This window comes from Pagrus major, chromosome 20, assembly GCF_040436345.1.
Source record: "Pagrus major chromosome 20, Pma_NU_1.0".
Taxonomy (NCBI): domain Eukaryota; kingdom Metazoa; phylum Chordata; class Actinopteri; order Spariformes; family Sparidae; genus Pagrus; species Pagrus major.
The window spans coordinates 6,773,698-6,791,689 of record NC_133234.1 but is presented as its reverse complement, the minus strand read 5'-3'; the positions used below and the strand labels follow the sequence as shown (position 1 = coordinate 6,791,689).

The following is a 17,992-nucleotide window of genomic DNA, read 5'->3' as shown; positions in this document are numbered from 1 at the left end:
CTCAAGGAGACCCCAAATGCTCGGGGAAGGAACACTCCGATCGCCTGATAAAAGTGTGAAATTTGTGTTTAAATATTTGTGTGTGAGGATGTCCTGAGGTTTCTTCCATTTAGTTTTCCATTACTCAAATCTCTAAGGACAGGCATTCATTGTTTATCAAAGTTATTCCTCTCCAGAGCTGGTTGTGTGGCTTCCTGCCTCTGAAAAATCATACTGTCATATTACATTTTTCAGTATTCTTTGTAGTCTTTGTACAGATGGATCCATGTGGATATGATGATTTGAATTGATTAAAGATTACTGCTCAGTTTGTAAAAACAGTGTTATAACGTCTTCTGTGATTCTGAAGAGAGCTATTTTATAAAGAGTATTCCACCGCTTTACCATTGCACTCTTGTAACATTGTCAGACTCACAGCGGATGGGTTTTTCTTTATTGTTGCCTACCAACAACACAGGACAAAATGTTAGTTTATTCATTTATTTAGCCTATCATGGAGCCATGAAAGCACATAAAAATGGATCACCAGTAAACCATCATTTTCCCAGGTGATTTGGTGCCCAGTTGCAGACATAACTGCATAGTGAAAGATTATGGAAGTCAATTATGGTGCATGTCGTCACTGTCCAGTCAAAACCACATATCTCCAAATTTGGTGTTTTTGAGGTTTTTTTTGATAAAACTTTATGAGGTGAGACAATTCTCCTAATTCTTAAGCCAAACAAACCATTTACAAAGTCACTGAATCATGAAAAATGCATTGCCACGAAGTTGAAATCATGGCTGTTTTTCTTGTTGGCATTTTGGAGATAAGTGGCTTTGACTAGACAGCGGCAATGTACATGAAACAGTTATTGGTGATGTAAGATAGTGTTTTGCCAGTAACAATCACTTCTACGTCTTTGATCTGATACAGCACAACACACTCACACACTCACACACAGCTGAAAAAACAAGTGTCTCATTTCCTTTTCACGCCTCACTTCGTCTTTCAAGCACTGATGTTACAGTCAGCCTGTCAGTCAGTCAGTCAGTCAGACTGCTGCGTCTCGGGCTGAGTCTGCGGTAGCCTGCCTGCAAGGCAGCTTGCAGGATGAAAGCCCACTGGTGGAGCTGTGTGTTGGGACTACTCTGCATGCCTGCTGAGGTCATACTCAGCACCTGGACAGGTGAGTGTGTGTGTGAGAGAGAGAGAGAAAATACAATGTAAAATATAAAGTGAAAGATGGATAAGTGTTGGGCTTTAGATCCAAAACAGATGTCTTCAGTGGTGAGTCTGAGTCATCTTTCCTGTTTGTTTGCAGCTTCATCCTGTTTTTGTTTCTAAAAGCAGTGGTGGAAATATGCTATATTGATTCTTCACTTCAGTAAAAGTACCGATAAAACAATGAGTCATAAGTGAAAGTCATGCATTCAGAATCCCACATAATTAAAAGTAATTTTATCTGCAAAATGTCCTTTAAGTATCAAAAGAAACAGTACTCGATCTGTAAAAATCACCTTTGTGACTGATACAATAGCATTTTACTATTGTACCTGGTCAAGCTTCAGCTGGTTTTAGCAACTTTATATAGTTAGTTTAGTTCTGTGAGAAATCTTTCTCTAAAATGTTTTTTTTTTTTTGTTTTGGTTTTTTTTGTTTTGTTTTGTTTTGTTTTTTTTTTGTTTTTTTGGGGGGTGGGGTGTTTTTTTTTTAAGGTTGAACTGATATAATGACCTGCTAATCACTAACAATACATCTCTCTCTGACAGTTTCCCAAGAGCCCATGTCCATCTCTCAAGTAAGAGTCAACTCATCTACAAAGATCACATGCTCCACATCATTGTCTGAAACCATGGGGGTCTACCTGCACAGGGGTTTCCATGGCAAAAAAGACGTTGTGTTCCTTGCCTTGGATAAAGGACAAGTCACCCAGGATACCATTGCTAAAAACTTTGAAGGCCGCATTCACATAGCTAAAGAGCAGCAGATCACTGAGGGCCATGGATTCACCTGGGAGCTGTCTCTGCTGGGGTTGGAGGACACAGACTGGTATTACTGCAGCTGGGTATACTTCAACTCAGTCAAAGGGAACCAAGAGACCCGATCCAGCACTGGCACCATTATCATTGTCAGAGGTAGTTAAGCTCAAACATGCACTGTCTATTTGTAATACACTTGACTAACTGTTTTTGTTATTGATTTAACTTTCCTCTGTTTTCCTCACAGAGAGAGACCCCCAGGAACAATGCAGGATCCACACTGAGAATCTCATCTTTATGAGTGTGACAGCATTCACTGCCATACTGATCCTCTTCATTGGAGCAGTGATTGTGAGATCCAAACGAGTAAGTACTACTGTAAGCAGATGGACCTGCTGTCATAACCATGTAAAGAAAACACCATGGCATTCCAATTATTATGTTTTCTTTGTGTTTCTACAGTTTAAAAAGAAATTCAGACCTGCCAGAGAAGTAAGACCATCCAGACCTAACAGGCCTCAACATGTCTGTCCTCATCAGACAGTTCAACATTGTCCATACCTAATCACCTCTGCAAACCCTTTGGACTTCAGGGGTATTCTGTGATGCTAGGAATCGATGTAATGATGACGATGATGATGATGATGAGTTAGTGATGACTATGTCAGTGTGTTTGTAACAGATTGAGTCAGCAGCTCAACAAAGGAAAAGGTGTCTCACTTTGTGCTCTCCTATTCATTTCCTTTGATATTCGAATATGTCTTTTGTGTGCAGAAATGTGTTTGAGCTACCACATCCTGGCTGATGTAGATTGTAAACGCATGTGAACAGTGTTAGTGAAGAAAAAATGCAGAGCATACATTTTTGTCATCACATGTGTTTTACAGCATTCTACATATTTCCCCTGTGACTCATATGAAAATGTTGAACTTTCAAAGACATGTGAACCATTGTTTTCTGCCTTATTTGATTTGTGCAATAAATCTAAGCTTCTTCCACTTTGCTGTTGCGTTGAAGTCCTTTTTAAAAACACTTACACAGATAACACACCACTGCCTCCTTAACCTGGAGGAAGAGAAAATCCACCTCAAAATAGCATTCACACTATATTTCTTAGTATGGTAACATTCATGCATGATGTTTCCATGCTGATTTCCAGCTTAAAGGGACAAAGTTACTGTACAATTCACTTCCCATTTACTTTCTTGGTGTTTTTGTAACTACGTCTCAGATTTGCTGTTATCACACCAGATCTGTTGATCTTCTATAGTCAGTTTTACAGAACTAGCCTTTTTCAGTTTCAGTTGGAACAGTTTTTAAGTTCACTTCAACATTTTTTATTTAAAAAAAGAGAGCTTTAACAACTTCTCTTTAGGGAGTGCAGTATGTAGGCTAGATGAGGTAAAATAACAGTATGTCAGCAGTGCAAATGTGATATTGTAATCCTCACTCTCACTTCCTTTACTTCTTTTTCTTCCTTGGTCTTTTTATTTCTAGTATTTCTTGTTTGGAAACTGTATTCTCTTCTGCCTTGTGTTTACAGATTTAAAAATATGTCTGTATGGTCGGCTGTCTTTAATTTAAGTGTCAGGTGGGTTCCTCAGGTGTTTGTTTTTTTAATCCCACCTGCGCCTACTGTATATTTCTTCTTTTTTTAAATTTTATTTTACTATAGGCCTAAGCACAAAAATAAAATACTAAATATTTCCGAGAGCACAATGCCATTTTCTGCAAAATAGGATGGATTATTCCATGACAAATTAGTTCACACAGAAACCTAGGGAAAATACTTACTCAGTAGTGGAAGCTGTCAGTCAGTTGTAGTTTCTGTAGAAGATCTCATTAATTTTAAAGTATATCTAACAATACAATATGATACAATACTATACAATATACTTTACTGTCCCCACAGGGAAATTTGTCCTGGACTCAAATGCTGTGTACATAAGTTACAGTAAAATAAACTGAATAAATCAAAACAGCACCAGCTATGTCAGTCACAGCAATAAATTGGACATAACAAATATGGCACCTACCCCACGGTAAAACACAGCACATAACATATATTGCACACACCCCATAATAAATCAAAAAGAACACCATGAGCCCATTGCACAATCCCTTCAGCCTCAAGCAGCTTTGTTTAAAAGTGTGATCGAGGTAGGCACAAAATGAATTTTTAAAACGACTGAGTTTAAAGTGGGGGTCTCTGTATCGTATGTCCCTGGACTACAGCTCATATTCTGTGTGGAGGATATGCACTGGGTTGGCCAATATCCTCTGAGCTAGCCTGAGAACAGACTGTTCATATAAGGACTGAATGCTGCTGCGGAACCTAAGTACTGGTTCGTCTGTCCACGGACTGTTGTGAGTGTAACACAAGGTGACGCTTTGAAACCGGTCTGTTTACTTATGGCAATACTGTAGTTAACTGTGCAATAAAGGTAATATTTGAATTATAATTTACGCGGGTCGAAACTGACAAATGTAGCCAGGTCTTAGCACCGGTTTGCTGACTTTAGTTGACGACACGTAGCCTGAGGAAACTACCAGAGACAGGGACGTTTATCACCTTGACTTTTGGGCTCGGCTCTCTGTCGAGCTGACTGACTGACTGTCCAAAGCTCAAAACAGAGGCGGTGACGCAGAGCTGGTCACAAAGTACCAGGAAAACGATACAGTGGACTTAACTTTTTCTTGGTCCAAGCCAGGCAGCCTGTCTGTAGCCGGGGAAGAAGGATGAGCGGCCACAAACTGCTGTTGTCCTGTTTGAGCTTGAGGACTGGGAGAAGTAGATGGATAAGTCGACTTCATGATGGTGAGGCGCCCACAAACTGTATGTATATGTAGTCATGGTGCTTTAAGTGTTAGTTGTCCTGTGTGGAGGCAACATGTGTCAAACCCTGTACAAAAATGGCCTATCTACAAAGCTACGCACTCCTTGACGTCACTCAGTTATGTCAGTAACATTTAACTCTGTCTTTCAATGAGAAAACCCGTAGTGGGCAGTTATTAGTGCCAACCTTTCCCCTGGTTGACTGTGAACTGTTAATGAACTTACCTGGGTATGAATTCTATTATAATGCCTAAATAAGGAGTTATTTAGTCCAATTACAATTCTGATTCTCTGCTCATTCTGTAGGTATAAATGCGTGTGGAAGGGCATCCTTTTCCAATTGCAGCCCGAAGGTGTGTATTGTTGGCAGCGGCCCAGCAGGGTTCTACACGGCACAGCATCTGCTCAAGGTACTTCCTGTTTGGCAGTGTTGGTGGGTGTGTGACATTAAGATTGGGTGATATGGATAAAGGCTTCTTTAGTAGTATATATCGTTGTATATTGTCTAGAAAATCAGAGACTGATTATGGATACAATAACCAGATAAACAAGTTTTTAAATAAAAAATAAAAACATCTCATATTTCCATGAAGCAGTCCTGCTCACTGATTTGAAACATTGCCTACAATGGCCTAACACACCCAAAGATGTTAAAGAGATAACTATTATGGCGTAAAGGAGCGACAAAATCTCAGTTGACTAATAAATTGATACGATTTCAATCTATATTTCATCAAATTGTCTACTTCGAACAGGCATCATGGTTTTATATTTTTCACTGCTGTATTGCACTCTTATCCTTGTTAACTGTATCACATCTGCTTCAACATTATAAATGATTTCTTTATACCTTCACTTTATTTTTTTAGAGGTTTGTTGTAGAAATAACATGATAACTGATAGTATGTTGGTGTCTTACTCTTATTTGAGCCCAAAAACAAAAAACAACTATTATTGTCATTATTGTTGTTTATGGATGAAGATAAAAACACTCCAAGTCTGTAACAGTGGCAATACACTGTACATTTCTTTCTTTACTGCATGTTTCAAATGTTATTTAGGATTGGTTAAATCTTATTTGAAAGGCAGTTAAAGCTACAACAATGAATGGCAAGGAACTGTAATTTTTTGTTTATTCTGGTGGCCCGTGTGGCAAATGTTAAGGATGGTGAAACAAAGTGTACTTCGTCTTGGTGCTGTATCACCAGACTACAGAGCAGCTTATTTCCTCAGGCTGTGAAATTCCTCAATTCATCCTCAGCACTCCATCATTAAAAAATAGTTTGAATTTTATGATTTATTCAACCTGGATAAGTCGGAATCTGACCTGGTGACAGGCATTAGTAATAACTATTCTTGCTTGCTTATATACTGTAGATCATATAGAGGGATCAGTATTACATTGAGACTGTTTCAAAGTTTAAGACTTTTCAGTTGACCAAAAGAAAATGTATCTGTATGTGTAGTATTAACGTTTTAGCCTACAGCCCCACCTAGATAAATCACGAGTCAAAACAGATGAATAGATGTTCACCTTGCTCCTTCCCCATTATATCTACCACACCCCATCTCGTTGAACCGTGTTTATTTTAGAGTTGATGCCTTGTAGATAGATGTGCAAACATTCAACCTCACAGACCTGGTGTGAATAGGATAGGAAATAACCTCGCAGATCACTTTGTGTAGACCAAACTGGTATTTCTGAGTCACCTGGCTATTTTCTTTCTAATACAGAATGAACATAATGTAACACATGACAAAATGTTTTCATTAGATTGATAATTAATAGGCAACAGAACAAATAGAATTGCCATTACCATGCAAATAAACACATAAGACAAATGAAGGAAAGCACCTACTTTATTTTTGCTCTTTAAACAGGAATCCAGCGGACAGTCCAGGACAGAGCTGGCCCTCCTAACCAGTTTGTTTAGTCAATTTCTGTCCCTGTCTGTGCTGCTACCTCCCCAGCAGACCACTGCAAAAAGGAGCGCTGATGCTACCACAGTGTCATAAAATGTTCAAAGTAATGTCCTCTGCACCCCAAAGGACCTCAGTTTCCTCAGCAGATGGAGGCGACTTTGGCCCTTCTTGTACAGGGCATCTGTGTTGTCAGTCCAGTCCAGGTATTTGTATTTTGCCACCATCTCTATGTCCAAACCCTGGATGTTCACTGGTGTGATCTGTGGTGTCTTCCTCTGGAAGTTGATCACCATCTCCTTTGTTTTACTGGTGTTTATATGCAGGTGGTTGCATTCACACCAGTTAACAAAGTCGTTGATAACCCTCCTATATTCCTGTTTTTTCCCCTCAGTCACATATCCAACAATGGCTGTATTGTCGCAGAACTTTTGGAAGTGACAGTTCACAGTGTTGTGACTGAATTCAATTTTACATGTTGTGTTTTTTTTTTTCTTTTTCATCCTCACAGGCCCGCCAAGATGTTGAGGTGGACATTTATGAGCGGTTGCCCGTCCCCTTCGGTCTGGTCAGGTTCGGGGTGGCCCCTGATCATCCCGAAGTCAAGGTATCTAGTCCTCAATAGACGTGTATAGACATGCTAGAGAACTGTCCTACACTATTTGGGTATTTAAAATTGATAAGGACTTTCAGCAGGTTTTGAAGCAGCCACGTAACCAGCAGACTTTAGGTTTTGTGGTGTACAGGTATGCAGTGTGATCTAAAGTTATATTATATACTAGGACTAGAGTATAAAAAGTACACATTTACAATTTAGCATACAAGAAGTTAAAGTATCTTCCACTAGAGTGTGATCATGGCAAAAAGGTGGTCACCAAGATACCAGTTGTATCGAGAACTACAACTAAAGTGTTTTTGAGTGCTTTGCCAGGTGTTTATACTGTCTGTCTGTGGACAGATTTTGTCAACACAATAGCATCATAACTGTATAAGAAGTAAGATACAGTCACAAGGCTTTATAGGTGTATAGTTCTGAACAAATAATGTAGAAATAACTACTGAGTAGGCATGGGTCAGAAAGTCAACATGTTGAAGGGCATCGTGGCTGGTGTGATCCAATCACAGGATGGTTCCTATTTATTGTTTCTCTGTGTTGTCTTAGTTATACCTTGCTTTCCCATGCAACGTATTCTATAGTTTGCCTTACTTTAAAATCTACTATCACTTAAACTGCAAGAGTTTTACATGTCATTCAGTGTGTGTTTACATTCACTCAAGTAACTGAAACTATGTGAAACCTGTTTTATGTAATCCAGGGAATTAGCGACACCTGATATCACACACAAGAGTTCTCCTGGAGAATGCTGTGTTGTGTTACAGAGTTGCATGTGCAAGACAAAGTCTTAAAAAAGCTTTCACTCTTACAGCAGAGCGGTGAAATGAACAGAAAGATTACAACATTTAGTGATACATCCTTGTGTAATGATTTAATTTAATTTAAAGTCATAGAAAACATTTAACTGGCCTTTAAGTAGATGCTGTAAAATGTATTCAAAGTTTTGCGTTTCATTTTATTTCATATTAAGTCTATTTTGCTCATGTCGGTGTATGATTTCCAAAAAATGCTTGTACAAGACAAATAGTACACTTTGACCCCCAATTCTTACAATGAATAAAGAACTTTTGGAGGTGACAGTTCACAGTGTTGTGACTGAAGTCCGATGTGTAGAGGGTGAAAAGGAGATTTGAATGGTTCCAATTGTTGCAGTTGTCTGGAGTGACAGTCAAACTTGAAAAACCCCTGCATTAGACTAGTCTTTCAATAGTGGTCCCATAACAAACTGGTGCCTGTATTTGAGTTTAATCAGTGCTAAAGTAACTTTTTATTGTTTTCGTTTGAATAATTCAGATATTTTCTTGTTGTCAGAACGTCATCAACACATTCACACAGACAGCCAAAAATTCACGCTGCAGCTTCTACGGGAATGTGAATGTGGGGAAGGATGTGAGCATTGAGGAGCTGCAGCGAGCCTATCATGCAGTCGTACTGGTAAGGACACGAAAACACACTGCTCTGTTGTCCTAATGATGTTTGTGTGCATAAGCATCCTTACTAGTTGCTTTTTGTATATTTTTATGTAAGAGTTACGGAGCAGAGGGAAACAGGAGTATGGGAGTGCCAGGAGAAGACTTGGCCGGTGTTTACTCTGCCAAAGACTTCGTTGGCTGGTATAATGGGCTGCCAAACTGTCAAGAGGTATGCTTTAGATTGTGTGAAGACATTATCAGATTAGTCCTGTCGTTTGTTTGTTTTTTTACTTTCGTTCCATGTCTTTATCTTCAAATCTCAGTTTCTGTCTATTATCATTTCAATCCAGCTGAGTCCGGGCCTGAATTGTGAAACAGCAGTCATTCTGGGACAAGGCAACGTGGCCTTGGATGTAGCAAGAATCCTGCTGGCTCCCATTGACATTTTAAAGGTGGGAAACACACAGCCTTGGTTATTTAAACACACTACAAGGAACTTCTAACTGGTTATGAAACAGTCTGAGTTTAATACTGTTGCCTCTATATGAACTAGATAGATAAGATAGTGTATTTATTAAGGACACAATAGGAAGCACATACAAGCAAATAGAACATTAGCCAGAAGATTGTCTATTTTTATATAGTTATTCTTAATGATTGTCACTGGGTTGGATTCCGACTTATCTGGGTTGGATTATTCATAAAGTTAAAATATTTTTTTATGGCAGAGTGCTGAGGATTAATTGAGGAGTCTCACAGCCTGAGGAAAGAAGCTGCTCTGTAGTCTGGTGGTACGACACTAAAACAAAGTTTACTTTGTTTTACCATTGTCATATTACAGTTATTGACCTTACATAGACACTATGCATCCTGCAAACAGCTGTGTTTAAAAAAAGAAAAAATGGTATTAAATGTATGTTGCCGCTTTCTATTACTCGCTTTCAAAAGAAATGCTCAAGTAAGCCAGTTTATGATCTTTATGATGATCTTTTGTCCACAGGGGCCGCCAGAATCAACACAAAAAGAAAGTTGATTGTACCGGGTGTATGCGGGGTCTTAAAAAGTATTAGAAGTTCATAAATCAGTTTAGTGAAAATTAAGGCCCTTAAAAATTATTAAAAAGTCTGATATGCTGTTTTCCAAGGTATTCAATTTTATAGCTTGTTTTCAATATGTACATTTATCCAAATAGGTAAAGTTTACCTTAATTTAATCATTGCGTGACCATGAGTTGTTACCAGATAACTTGTTACCCTATTAACTCCTCATATTGTTTACTTTAAATAGATATCTGAGGCTCTTTGAGGTAAAACTCAGAAATATTTCACAAAAAAGCCAAGACTAGACCAAAGTTCTGGAAAATAATACAAATTTGCATAGCAGAACTTTTTTCTTATTTTCTACTCCATTAATAATCTCAGCACCCCTCAGGCCTGTCCCCTAGTTTGGGAACCACTGGATGAAACTACCTAATAGGTTATAGAGTAATTACAGCTCCAACAGAATTGATACAATACTAATAATCTAATGATAAATGATCTAATAATATATCAGTCACAGGGCCAATTTTCTACAGAACAAGTTTTACCTTTAAGTACTTTTAGCTGATAATACTGTACTTTTACTTAAGTAGGATTTTGAATGCAGGACTTTAACCTGTTGTGGAGTACTTTTACATTGTTGTATTGCTCCTTTGTTTTGAGTAAAAGATTTTGATACTTCTTCCACCACTGGGTTTTTGTGAGGGAGTTCGAACATGGCATGAGCAAATTGAGAGCAAATTGTAACTCATCTCTGTAAAAAGATTACCATCCAACCGTCACACATGGTCATTTTCAGTGCCTCTAAACTCAGACTGTCAGTGATGATATTAGCAACACGGTGGTGACTTGTTTGTGGTCACAGCAGCACACCGAATGCACATGCACTTACAGGAAATTTATGAAGAGTTTAAACATTTTCACTGAAGTGTGGAGATATTTAATAGAATGGAGATAAGATAATGGAGATATATAAGTAGTGTGTGTGTGTGTGTGTGTGTGTGTGTGTGTGTGTGTGTGTAGGTCCTTGTATGGGTTTTTGATAACTGAAATCCGGTATATGCACACTTCTGAATATGTGCTACATTTTCACAGATACACCTACACACTTTTTCCATGTTCACTAAAATGGCAGAAGCCACATGATCATGTGTGCATTTACTGTAAACTATGCACACAAACACAGATGAAAATACACATACGCACACACACTTAGATTGGGTATATGTACTAGTGTTAATTTTGCAATTTATGTTTATTCTTAGTCCTGAGATCAAATATCATTTAATTTTAGTCAGATTTTTATCAACAAAAGATTTTTGTCTTGTCTTAAGAACCATCAATATTCTGACCAATGGCTTTTGATATATTTTAGTCATGATGAATTAGTCAGTAAACCTTTAATCAGCAAGTTGTCATGTGGTTATAGTCAAGTAGATTGAGGAGCATTTTAGTCTAATATAAGCAAAAAAAGTGGTTTAAATAAAAGTTTAGCTAAAAATGTTATGCTGTATGCATAATATGTATCAAGAATGTATTCCTTTTTTAAAAAACAAATATAAAATAAAATCTTTCTCTCTCTCTCTCTCTCTCTCAATCCCTCTCTCTCTCTCTTTCTTCTCCCAAGTAAATCGTATTTTTCCTCCTCAAGCTCACCAAAGTTTAATATATTTAATTTTTAGTTTTGTCAATTGTTTTGTTTGTTGGTCAATTACTGGCTTCTAATGGTTTCTTTCTAATAAACCTTGCATTGGGCTAATCACTCATTCTCATTCATCATTCTCTTGCGCTATGTTCCCACCCCGCCTATTTGAGTTGTGTTACCACAAGCTAAGACTGTTAAGTTGTGATATCTTACAATCAATACATAGTAAATGTAAGTTAAAGTTTGTCGCTGATGTAACCGGTTAGAACTCGAGGTGGCTATTAGGTCTTAAAATGTATAGAATGGGTCTTAAACAAGGTCTTAAAAGGTATTAAATTTAACTTCAGGATTCCTGCATATCCTGTTGTAGCTTCAACATAATAATATAATAATAAATGTATAGCAAACAAGCAAAGCAACCACACAGCATGATCTTTAATGTATGAAGCCATTGAGGAGTGAAATAAGTACGGAAGAGAGGTGTTCAGTCTGAAACTATTTCAACACAGCAAATCTTGAATGCTTTGCCCTCAGAAGATTGCAAAGATTCTGTTGTTTACAGGATGGTGAGATCATCTTGGCCACTAAAATAATCTGACAGTTGCTGTTGCGTTAAAGTGTGAGTTTGGCAGGGAGCAACTTGTAACTCCATCTCTTTAAAAAGATTACCATCACACCTTCTCACATTGCTCTACAAGACAATCTGATATCATGCGATAACAGCTCCATGTTGGGGTTAAAGGTACATGAACTGATTCTGGAGAAAGATGGTTGACTGTTTAAACAGATTCCCAGGTGGATTGGTGACCTACCTATCCAAAGCATTGGTTTTTGACGACCTGGGAATGAGACAGTCAGCAATCTTTCTTGCTTACTGCACCATTGAATTGTGTGTTTACAATCCACTGAGATTGCCTGCAGATACATTTAATCATCAAATTTACAGAAAGTAGATGCAAATGATTTCCAGTTTTTGGTATTCTATGTGGACCACTGACTCATAACTCAAAGAAAACGGAAAAGCGTAAAATGTAAACATGTTTAAAAAAAGAAGAAGATCCCTAAGGCCTGTCACTGTTGACACTGCATTTTGCAGTGTTTTGTTATGAATGAAGAAAATAAAGAATTTGTTTGTGAGTTTGAGCCCCTGTAATGGAAAACTTCTCTTTTTTTTTTTTTTTTACAGAAGACTGACATCACCCAGCCAGCCTTGGAGGCTCTGGTCAAGAGCCAGGTCCGCAGGGTGCTGATTGTTGGCAGGAGAGGACCCATACAGGTTGCTTGCACGATCAAGGTGTGTGTCAGAAGAGATAGTTTGTTTAAGAAAGGAATAACAACTGTTGGCGATGTTTATCTTAAAAAAGAAAGTACTGTACAGTCTCTCAGCTGTAACGATCTTCTTGTTTTATGAACACTACTCCAACCCCATTCTAACCCATGTGATTTCATTTGACCTACATTAAATGATGTGCTAGTGATGGTCTGGGGAGGCATATCCTTGGAGGGTCGCACAGACTTCGATGTCATAGCCAATGGTACCCTGACTGCTGTTAGGTACCGGGATGAAATCCTCAGAGCGATAGTCAAACTTCACGCTGGTGCAGTGGGCCCTGGGTTCCTCCTGGTGCAGGACAATGCCCAGCCTCATGTGGCCAGAGTGTGTAGACAGTTCCTGGATGACGAAGGCATTGATGCCATTGACTGGCCCTCTCGTTCCCCTGACCTAAATCCAATTGAGCACCTATGGGACGTTATGTATCGGTGCATCCAACACCACCACTGCCACATTAATTTGACCTGATTACAACTCTTATATCCATTACTTTTAGCTAAATATTTAAAAACAAATTAACTAAAGATCAGTATCACACAGATTCATCATCCTGTAAAGATGTTTGTTTTCCTCAAATACAAACTTGTGGATATTTTTTTGACCAAACATAATTCATTGATTTTCAATTTAATTGAACTACTGCACACTGCCTTTCCATGTACCCATTTTAACAGCACAAGTACCCCATAGGGTACCATTACTCCTGGTGGCAAAGAACTACTAGTTAAGATCATATCGCTGCTTTCTGAACTGCTTCTGTGGTCAGTACAGTGTTACCACGGAATATAGTTAGAAATAATGTCCAGAACTATGAAAATAAGATCCAAGATGTAGTAAACCACAATTTAAACTCACCATAGTTTGTCACTAAGAGAGACACCTCTTTTCAACTTTAATTTGTTTTACTGTCCAAATGAGTCATCCCTGCTGTCTTTCCATGTCTGCAGGAGTTTAGAGAAATGGTAAACCTGCCGGACACTAGACCTGAGATGATGGCAGATGATTTTGAGGGTGTTAAAGAGGCCCTTAAAGGTAAGAAATTAAATTTATCTTCATATCCTTCCCATTTTTGAGGATTGCACTTCCCTTTTATCATTTCATCAGTCTGCTCTTCTTGAACTGGGTAAATGTGAAGATTTGCACTGTACACTGTATCTTCAGTTGACACCATGTCCTGAGAATGAGGTCATTTCACAGTTTGAGTTAACGTAGTACAATAGGTTACATACAGTAACGTATTTATAAAAAGTAATACAGAATACGAGTTTGTTTTTCTTTTCCTAAACTGGGAGTGGAGAACATGTAACATAGTAACTGTTGTAATGTAAATGTGTTGAAAGTATGGGTGCAACAGTAATACGACTTTGACATTTCAGACACTGGTGAAGGAAGGAAGATATGTACGCTGTGGTTAACAGGCGGAACATGCCCTATTGAGACCTATAGCCATATATGGTGAGGTGAATGGAAACTGTTGAGAAGAAACTGCAGGTTTAAAAACTCAAAATATATGCAAGTCCACATGCCATCATCGTCCTGATGACCTTGTGGTCAGGTCTTATCCTTGCTACAGAGATGACATTGGGCTGATTAATGGTGCTGAGCATGTTCCGGCTGATAGTGATAAGTAACAATCTCCTTGCCCCAGTTCATGGCTAATTATGAGAACCTTGAGCTCATCTCTGGTAAACATGTCAAGCAGTAAGTGAAGGATATTATTAGAAGTTGGTGGTTCGTGTCTTCTTCTTGTCAGTGCCTCTAAACTCAGACTGTCAGTGATGATATTAGCAACACTGCAGTGGTGACTTGTTTGTGGTCACAGCAGCACATCAAAATACATGCACTTACAGGAAATTTATGAAGAATTTAAACATTTTCACTGCAGTGTGGAGATATTTTTGTTAGTAGTGTGTGTGTGTGTGTGTGTGTGTGTGTGTGTGTGTGTGTGTGTGTGTGTGTAGGTCCTTGTATGGGTTTTTGATAACTGAAATCTGGTATATGCACACTTCTGAATATGTGCTACATTTTCACAGATACACCTACACACTTTTTCCATGTTCACTAAAATGGCAGAAGCCACATGATCATGTGTGCACTTACTGTAAACTATGCACACAAACACAGATGAAAATACACATACGCACACACACTTAGATTGGGTATATGTACTAGTGTTAATTTTGCAATTTATGTTTATTCTTAGTCCTGAGATCAAATATCATTTAATTTTAGTCAGATTTTTATCAACAAAACATTTTTGTCTTGTCTTAAGAACCATCAATATTCTGGCCAATGGCTTTTGATATATTTTAGTCACGATGAATTAGTCAGTAAACCTTTAATCAGCAAGTTGTCAAGTGGTTATAGTCAAGTAGATTGAGGAGCATTTTAGTCTAATATAAGCAAAAAAAGTGGTTTAAATAAAAGTTTAGCTAAAAATGTTATGGTGTATGCATATGTATCAAGAATGTATTCCTTTTTTAAAAAAAAGTTATCTGTTGCCTTTTTTTAAAAACAAATATAAAATAAAATCTTTCTTTCTGTCTCTCTCTCTCTCTCTTTCTTCTTCAAAGTAAATCCTATTTTTGACAGGCTAAACATGCTTGAAAATTCACAAAACTTTTCAAGGTTGTCAAAATCAGTGAAAATGTACATCTGATATGGGTCTCGGGAATGCATGTGGAAAACTGGCTCTATAGCGACCCCAACACTTTTGAGAAAAACGAAGCTCCTCCCCCCCTTTAACTTTTGACCGAAATTCACATTCAATATGTAACATTTGTTACATAGATACAAATGTCCTAGACTAGGGCTGAAGTCTTCCATTTTGAGTTTATTATGAGAATTTAGTGCATTTTTGGCAGTTTTCAGGGGCATACTTGAACTCATCCTAGGGCTTTAATCCAATCCACTTAAACTTGGTCAGCCTACAGACAAGATTTTAACGATGAAAAGGGTCAAAGGAGTTTTCGTCCAACGGCGTTGCCATAGCAAGGTGTCAGATTTGCATATTTTTACAAAAACAGGATGTTGTGTGTAACTCCACTGCACTTGTTTGAATCTGCCCCAAACTGTACATGTGTGGTAACAGTCCCAGTCTGAACACATCGCACCACCTACTGGCAACAGGAAATATCATGTTTTATACTTTGGTGTACTGCGCCTCCCAGTTTGAATATATCCACCTCAAATTTGGTCAGATAAGCCATAAGACATTGATGATGCATCATACCAAAAACTGTGAGTTGTTGTTGAGCAGCTTCGGTGTGGCACTGTGGCGAATTTCAAGGTGATGCCATAAAACATGAAGTTGTTGTAACTCACACATACTCTCTCACTCTTTCTCACCACTTTAAAGTTAAAGGAAACAATTGGGATCAGAAATTATCTCAAAGCCGACAGTTGTTCATTTTAAACATAAGTATCTGTGCTGTGTCAGATTTGCCAAGGCCGAGGAAGCGTCTGACAGAGTTGATGTTGAAGACGGCCCTGGAGATTCCAGGTGAGAAGGAGCAGGAGAGGCGAAACAAAGCCTCCCGTGTCTGGGCCTTTCGATTCTTACGGAGCCCTATTGAAATCCTGGCCAACCCTGACAACAACAGAACAGCTGGCATCCGACTGGCAGTCAACAGGCTGGAGGTAAACAGAGTTTGGATTTTAAAACTCAAAAAGTCATGTAGCCATGTGCAGCTGCCTAGTACATAGGTCTGGTTAAAGACGGTTACCTCTGTGTGTCCAGGGTTCAGGTGAGGGAGCCCGGGCAGTGCTCACTAGAGAAGTGGAGGATGTGACCTGTGGTCTGGTCATTAGTAGTATCGGCTACAAGAGCCTCCCCATTGATCCATCATTGCCGTTTGACTCACACAAAGCCATCGTCCCAAACAACATGGGCCGTGTTCAACACACTACAGGTACTCAGTAAATACCATAAAGAACAACACCACTCATCAAGCTAAAATGTTTAACTGAAAAAATGTAATGTATCCATCTTTCTTTCCAGGTCTATATTGTAGTGGCTGGCTGAAAACAGGCCCTACTGGGGTGATAGCCACCACTATGAACAATAGTTTTGACACTGCACGTTCCGTGGTGGAGGACATGGAGTCTGGAACGGTGGATGTATCAGCTGCCAAGCCTGGTTCACAAAGCATCAGTGGCCTGCTAGAAGAAAGAGGTACTCTACTGTCTCTTTGGTTGTTTCATCACAGTGGGAATGTTGGATTCCGCAACCTAACCAGGAGTATGTTGGTTTGGACTTAATGTGTTTTTTAATTAATTTTTTTATCCTCTGTAGGAGTGAAACCAGTGATTTTCTCCAACTGGGAAAAGATTGACAGTCTGGAGATGAGTAGGGGTGAAGCCAGTGGAAAACCCAGAGAAAAATTACTGACTGTGGAGGAAATGCTGCAGGTGGCTCGAAAGTGACTGAACACTTACAGGTGAACACTGGATCGAATAAGTGCAGTATAGAAGTACAGTAGTCGCTAACATATCAATGAGGACTTCGATGACTGACCACCATGGACACAGAAAAGAAATGGCATGATGAAGCACTTAACATGGACTGAATTCATATTGTACACATCAAAAGGTAGGGGGTACTGTAGTTTAACCCTATATTCTTTATCATGGATGCCATAATTAATTAACTATTGCAATGCAAGTCTCTACAATGTTTTTTATACTCACATTTCATAAAATTAAGTTTATGGTTATCCTGTCCATTTTGAATTATAATACAAAATAAAATGACTTATTGTGGTCTTTGAGTAGCATTTCCCCCTTGCTCAATTCTAAATAGTTTCTGCTAGTCATTTGTCAGCTTAGATGGCTACATGGTGGGTTTTGGCCTAGTTTGTATTAAATATGCTTTTTTGTGTTGGAGATATTTGCTAATCCCCATCAGGCTGACATCACTGGTTACTTGCCTGGTCAGTACATTAATGCTGCAAACTGCTCTCTGGGAGCAGTCTGGAATTTGTCCTTAGTGATGCAACTCTAATTTTCTTATACTCAACAAGTAGCTAGTTTTAAGTTATTACATTCCAAGTCTTGAATTCAAAATACAGGTGGAGACACAGCTTTGGCAGCTGTAATTTGTGCACAAACAAAAAAGATAAATATCTTTTCTATTTTCGCTTGCACAAAACCCAGTAATTATATTTGTTTTTTTAAACTCATTCCAAAGCTCATATCTGGGAAAGAAGAAATAAGGAAACAAATATCAG

At 38.5% G+C, this 17,992-nt stretch overlaps 2 protein-coding genes across 2 annotated transcripts; both read left to right on the top strand.

The window, feature by feature from the left end:
* The first annotated feature begins 1,009 nt into the window (after positions 1-1,009).
* Positions 1,010-2,960, top strand: LOC141015625 (uncharacterized). The gene is made up of 4 exons (XM_073489761.1): positions 1,010-1,169; positions 1,753-2,118; positions 2,210-2,328; positions 2,425-2,960. The coding sequence occupies exons 1-4, from the start codon at positions 1,094-1,096 to the stop codon at positions 2,566-2,568; spliced, it is 705 nt and encodes a 234-aa protein (XP_073345862.1). The 5' UTR covers positions 1,010-1,093; the 3' UTR covers positions 2,569-2,960.
* Positions 2,961-4,340: 1,380 nt separating this feature from the next.
* Positions 4,341-17,539, top strand: fdxr (ferredoxin reductase). Its single transcript, XM_073489760.1, has 12 exons — positions 4,341-4,780; positions 5,105-5,208; positions 7,230-7,325; positions 8,646-8,768; positions 8,862-8,975; positions 9,097-9,198; positions 12,618-12,725; positions 13,712-13,796; positions 16,204-16,403; positions 16,504-16,675; positions 16,765-16,938; positions 17,059-17,539. Exons 1-12 carry the CDS (start codon positions 4,702-4,704, stop codon positions 17,187-17,189), a joined length of 1,488 nt encoding a protein of 495 aa, XP_073345861.1. The 5' UTR covers positions 4,341-4,701; the 3' UTR covers positions 17,190-17,539.
* Positions 17,540-17,992: the final 453 nt, after the last annotated feature.

Excerpts from the sequence above, each read along its gene's own strand:
- LOC141015625 (XM_073489761.1), top strand. The coding sequence starts at position 1,094 with ATGAAAGCCCACTGGTGGAGCTGTGTGTTGGGACTACTCTGCATGCCT. Across the intron at positions 2,119-2,209 it reads CACCATTATCATTGTCAGAG|AGAGAGACCCCCAGGAACAA; the intron begins GTAGTTAAGCTC and ends TTTTCCTCACAG. Across the intron at positions 2,329-2,424 it reads TGATTGTGAGATCCAAACGA|TTTAAAAAGAAATTCAGACC; the intron begins GTAAGTACTACT and ends GTGTTTCTACAG.
- fdxr (XM_073489760.1), top strand. The coding sequence starts at position 4,702 with ATGAGCGGCCACAAACTGCTGTTGTCCTGTTTGAGCTTGAGGACTGGG. Across the intron at positions 7,326-8,645 it reads CTGATCATCCCGAAGTCAAG|AACGTCATCAACACATTCAC; the intron begins GTATCTAGTCCT and ends TCTTGTTGTCAG. Across the intron at positions 16,676-16,764 it reads CCGTGTTCAACACACTACAG|GTCTATATTGTAGTGGCTGG; the intron begins GTACTCAGTAAA and ends CTTTCTTTCCAG.